Below are 6023 nucleotides of genomic sequence, written 5' to 3' on the forward strand. Positions count from 1 at the left end.
TATGAGTGACATTCGCTAATACCATAGCGATTGTTTAAGCGATATTTCGCTAAATATTGTATTTACAACTAACTCAAATTTACAACTATGGGACGTTTATGAGAGAGACTCAAGGTCGATTTTGACCCCATAGGCTATTGTGTTCAAGGCCTAGCACTAATTTGCCTAGCTATTCAAGGAAACCTGGATTAAAATTACATAAAGAATTGGCAAATGGTCATTTTAGTGAGTCCAACTACAAACTTATGGGATATTTATAACATTTTGGATCACATAATTGAAAAAAAAACATTTGTCAACACTGGCAATTAAATGTGAATACAGATAAGTGTATTTATTTTTATGATGTAATTATTGTTGCCAGTATCATGATTACATATATGAACGCAATCATATTGATTAGTGATATGTTAACCGCTTACATCTGAATCGTATCCGAGCGGCTGTCGATTAACATCGCTTATCTGAACCTACCTTTATATTGACATATTTACACTTCACTAAGACTTTAATTTTTGCTAAATCATATTGAAAAATGGTCTTACAAGTGTAAATAAATGAATTTATAGTATTATTTTAAATTTCAACCAAATAACTAGTTTTTTTTTTAATCTGTAATAATGTTATAGTCGCCAACTGTAGTCTGTCCGATTAGTATTTATTATCTGTCATTGTTGATAGTTTTCGTTATTTAACCATAGATTATATAAAAGCTTTTTAAAGTCGACAAGTAATTGCAGTAGAATTGAAATTGAGATTTTGTTTTTTTTTTATTAAATTTTATATTTAATGAATCGGACTCTTTCTAGCGCCGTTTAAATCATTAATGTACTTCATTATACAATATGTATTAAAATTAGACGAATTTTGTATATATTATCTGTAATTTTAAGTGTGATTTTTTTTCTGTGCAAAAATATGTCGTAACAAAGTTACCCGAGTATTCTGTTTAATATTTATTTTAGTTTGTAAACAAATAAATACGAAAAATTTAGACGGTCGTTTTATTATTGTTGTCGTATTTTCGTATTATTTCAATAGATTTTTATATAAATTCGATAAGTGTGTATTTGCCATAATTAAGTAAAACATTGGGCGTCTTTCGTGGACTATTGCGTCGCTATCGCTAAGCTTAGAGTATATAATTGCACGCGTTCTTTTTACAAGCTTTTTTTTAATTTCACTTGTTAATATGTGTGGCTCATGCCTAACTAAATTTTAAGCTAGTTCCAGACAAGCGATTGGACGTAACCTTCCAAACACTTTTGTTACTTTTAATATCTTTTACATATATATTTAAAAATCTTTTGAAATAAACGAAAAGCTATAAGCGAGTTAGAACCGCTTCTGTAGTTATAATTTTTTTTGTTCTTGTTACAATTGTTTTTAATTGTATAAGATTTGATAAAATAGTCGATTGTAAATAAATATAATAAATAGTGTGATGGTAAGTGTTCACCTCTTAAGTTATATTGGCAATATTGGTAGCACCAAATGACTGCCTCGTTGATAGTGGTTGACAGTGGCTAGATATGCCGCAGACCCAGGTTAAGCTGATAAAAAGTTACTGGACTTTATGTCAAAAAATCTCAGTAGCAGCCCGGAGTCTAGAAGTTGGAATTGTGTACACTCCCGTGCCTCGTAAAGCACGTAAAGCCGTTGGATCTGCGCCTGAACTCTTTCCGGTCGTGTCGGATTGTCGTCCCATCGGATTATGAGAGTGAGAGAATAGAGAGTGCACCTGTGTTTGTGCACACACTTGTGTCCTATAATAAGTTTCGCTCAGTTGGCTAATCTCTCTTAAGATCAATAAGAAAGTGTATTATGTGTTCCATGAGCCGCTTAGTAAAGGACCGTTTGAAACTGCGATATACGGCAGTGTAGCGTCAGAAGAACAATGATAAAAAATTATATATTTTTTTGAAACTTGTATTTGGTATTCGTTGATGTTCATACAGGACTTTATAACCTCTATTACACTTCTGAATAGGGTCAGTATTTTTTTGTGGGATTGGTATGCGTTTTTAGAACAGGATCCTAAATAACGCTTAAAAATTTTCAACTGGAATTAAAAAAAAAGTCCTATGTCAACCACATGAAATTAAATAAAATTTTTACTAGATTAAGACTTAGCAGCTTTGTGCAAACCCGTATGGGTAGGTGCCAAGTAGCAATAATTATTATTATTGTGTTACAAGTTCAAGTATGAGTGAGCCAGTGTAACTACGTACACAAGGGACATAACATCTTAGTTACCAACGCGGCGCATTTGCGACTTAAAGAAAGGTTATTGTTTCTTATAGTGCCAATATCTATATGGCGGTGGTGACCACTTACCACCAGGTGGCAATTATACCTACCTACTTCAAACACACTCGCTTACAAGTAATTCTGTTAAATAATGCAATGGCTTTTTCGATGCAAAGCTACACCTTTTTGGCCCTTTCATGTATTTAGTTTTGATGTGTGAAGAGTTCGAGCGTTAGATGACGTCAGCGTAAGTTTTCGAGCGTCAGATGACGTCAGTGTAAGATATGTGATGTGCGCGAGATCGGTACACAAGGTCGCGTGTTTACACATAAATTTTCGTGTACCTTGTCACTCCTACCATTTTTTTTATTTCTGTAGATAAAGTAAACCCCAGCTTATTAAGATCAAATTAAACACGATTTTCCCCAATTTAAAGATGGTGACATAAATTCTTAAGTTAAACTAGTAATAGTTTTAATTAAAGTACTTTTTTTCTATTTCCAACCAACATTATACCCGTCGCTAAAGAAAGGAAAGCTATCGTATTATAAGCTATAAATTTTGAATTTTTAAAAAAAATTATCTGTTTTTGTTAAATGTATGGAAAATATTTAAATTATTTTAATTTACTTTAGTTTTAATGAAAGTTGGTGGTTAATATACCATATATTAACAACTTCTTAGAAAATTAATATAAATATATATAGACAATTGGTTTCCATAGTACAATCTCTGCTTATTTTGGGATCAGATGGCCGTGTGTGAAAATTGTCCCAGGATTTTATTATTATTATTATTATATAAATCTTTATAGAGCTATTCTGGTTGGAGAAATTCGTAACTCACCGCAGAATATCGTGAAATGTCAGGTATACGACATCCTGTTATAATAATAATAAATTAAGTTATCCCTGTTAAAAGGGAAATATAAAAAATAGATTTAAAAATAATTATAACATTTAATTAAGCGTGTCTTACACGAGTGACGTACGTAGTGTCTTTTAAAAGAATAGTGTAGCTCTGTATTCGATTATTATATAATTACGTATTTGTAGTCGTTCTTATGTAATAGTGTTTTATTATATTATGTATTAAATGTTTATCATTCATGTTGTTTTATTTATTTTTATATTATTTATTATATTGGGTTGGTGAAATACACATGTGGCAGAATTTCAGTGAAATTAGACACATGCAGGTTTCCTCACGATGTTTTCCTTCACCGTCAAGTGCGAGATGAATTATAAACACAAATTAAGCATAAGAAAATCAGTGGTGTTTGCCTGGGTTCCAACCCTTGATCATCGGTTAAGATTCTAACCACTGGGCCATCTCGGCGACAAATGTTGACACATCCCTAACAAATAGTTTTTGTCTTACATTGCTTTATATTTAACGATCATATATTTTACGATCCAGTGGACATACTTGTGGCAAATTACAATTGAAATCTTTATCAATTAATAAGATTTATTAGCTTATTTGGTTTTGCAAAATCGAGACGAAATACTGAGGATGCCATAAAAACAGTTCGACAGAGTTTACACATGACCATGTATCGCAAAGTACCAATTTAAAATAATACAAATAAGTACTGACAACAACAAAATATATAAACTTAATGACAGCCGACGTCAGTTTAAATAACCCGTACAAGTACAATGGGAGTACTATATAATGTACTATTCTCAACACCGACTGCTTCCATAAGGCGTAACTTCTGTTCTCCATGTCTTCTTTCACGATATATTTTATAACTCCGTAACACCAAACTAAAACTAATTCCTTCATGTCTACAGATGAAATATCACAATTGTATATTACTTTGTCAGTTTCCGATAACTTGTTGTGTAGACTCAGAGTGTTTGCGTCGTGGAAGTTCCATTCATTGTTTGTGAAATACGCTAACGCCGACGAAAGGGATCGCACCAAATTGTGTACCTTAAATAACCTGAAAATTAAAAAAAAAACACATTATCTAAAATCGTTCTCCTAATTGGTATGACGCAATCGCTCCCTTTTTGGTCTAGTGGTTAGCTTTTAAGATTCCAAAAGTATTTCTTGGGTTTTTCTGTCGAGAACTTCGCTTCACTTCTAATAGTTTGGAGTTAGCAGTGTGTACACTCCTGTATATAAATTTTGCTCTGCGTCTGAATGATTTAAGTTCGGATTTGCCGTCCCATCGGCTTATCACTCATAAGCCGATGGCACTTTGCGTACACATGCCTTTACTTTAATATGTTCTGCTAAGTTGGCTAGTCCCACAAAATGTCCGTGTGGCCCAAATCATTCAAGAAACCATCAACAAGATAGCGTCGAGCGTTTTTCTTTACATAAAGCAGAATTTCATTGTTTATAGTACGGCACTCTTACAAAAGTAATAGTAATACCTTGCTTTTTGTCCAACCAACAAACAGCATCCATCAATTATAGTAGCAGGAATGTAATGTAAAATCAATGTTAATATTAAGTACAGAAACTTGTATGGGGTAACTTTCTCACTCGAGAACCTTTCTGCCCCAGCGACCGTCGGTTCTGCGAGCAATGTGCCCCGCCCACTGCCACTTCAATTTAGCAATTCTTCGGGCTATGTCGGTTACTTTGGTTCGCCTGCGGATTTCATCATTTCTGATTCGATCTCGCAGAGAAACTCCGAGCATAGCCCTTATTCCAGGTCGGGCCAACCCGACCTGGAATTTTTATGGGTAAAAAGTTATTGGGTTTTTCTGTCAGAAAATTCTAAGTAGCAGCCCGGAGTCTGAAAGTTGGAAGTGTATTTGCTCCCGTACCTCGGAAAGCACGTAAAGCCGTTAGTCCTGCACCTAAACTCTTTCCGGTCGTGTCGGATTGCCGGTGTCTAATAGTAATGTGTGTAAAATAATTATTCTAAGGAGTTCTTATACTAAATACATTATATATGTCAGAAGCTGTAGACTGACATTGTACATTTAAAAATAATAGTGTCAAATTTATTTTTTAATAAAGCGTGTCTTCTCCTCAAGTAAAGTGTGGTTTAATTTAACAAAACGCGTAATAGTAATGAACAGCCGTCCTATCGGATCATGAAAGCTAGGGAATAGAGAGTGCACCTGTGTTTACGCACACACTAGTGCACTATAATATCTCCTGCGCAGTTAGCTAATCTTTCTTGAGATTGGCCGCTGGGGCCGAAATCGATGTGGAGGACCTTACGATACAGTACCATTAAATCAAATATAATTCTTTATAGACATTCTATAAAAATAAATTAAAACTCTAAATACCTAAAGATTTTCTCGATCATGTGTTTGCCAACAAATCCTGACCCGCCAGTGACAAAGACCACAGCGTTGTCGTAAAACTTCTGCACGGAAGAGTCTCCGCTGGAAATTGCCTTCTTAATTGCGTCATTCGTTGCTTGCGCTTCTTCTTGAATATCTTCGATGCTCCTCATCTTGTCTAAAACAATAATATGACAAAACAATTTATTACCCGCGTATAACTTAAAGAAATCACTTATAATATTTGATTATTTACGATATTTTTACGATTTTTTTTTCATGGGATGTTAGTATTTATTGGTTTATTTATATAACCGATAGGACAACATACAATTGGCCATGAAAAAAACATCAGTCCTTTAAAATTATTCCGACATACTTAAATTTCTTTCTCTGTGCTTATTTACTTTGACTGCAAACGACACCTTCCCAGGGTATTGTAACCTTTTAAAACTGAAAGTTAAATTTGGGTATTTACAAAGAAAGTACATATTATCAAGTAACCGACTAATT

General features: G+C 33.7%; 1 protein-coding gene across 1 annotated transcript; it reads right to left on the reverse strand.

Moving 5' to 3' along the window:
• Positions 1 to 3155: 3155 nt before the first annotated feature.
• LOC126778738 (fatty acyl-CoA reductase wat-like) lies at positions 3156 to 5704 on the reverse strand. The gene is made up of 3 exons (XM_050502361.1): positions 5514 to 5704; positions 3820 to 4201; positions 3156 to 3161 (listed from the first exon to the last, which is right to left on the reverse strand). Exons 1-3 carry the CDS (start codon positions 5681 to 5683, stop codon positions 3156 to 3158), a joined length of 558 nt encoding a protein of 185 aa, XP_050358318.1. The 5' UTR covers positions 5684 to 5704.
• Between the last annotated feature and the right edge of the window lie 319 nt (positions 5705 to 6023).

This window comes from Nymphalis io, chromosome 27 (genome assembly GCF_905147045.1).
Source record: "Nymphalis io chromosome 27, ilAglIoxx1.1, whole genome shotgun sequence".
In the NCBI taxonomy this organism is placed as follows: Eukaryota; Metazoa; Arthropoda; class Insecta; order Lepidoptera; family Nymphalidae; genus Nymphalis; species Nymphalis io.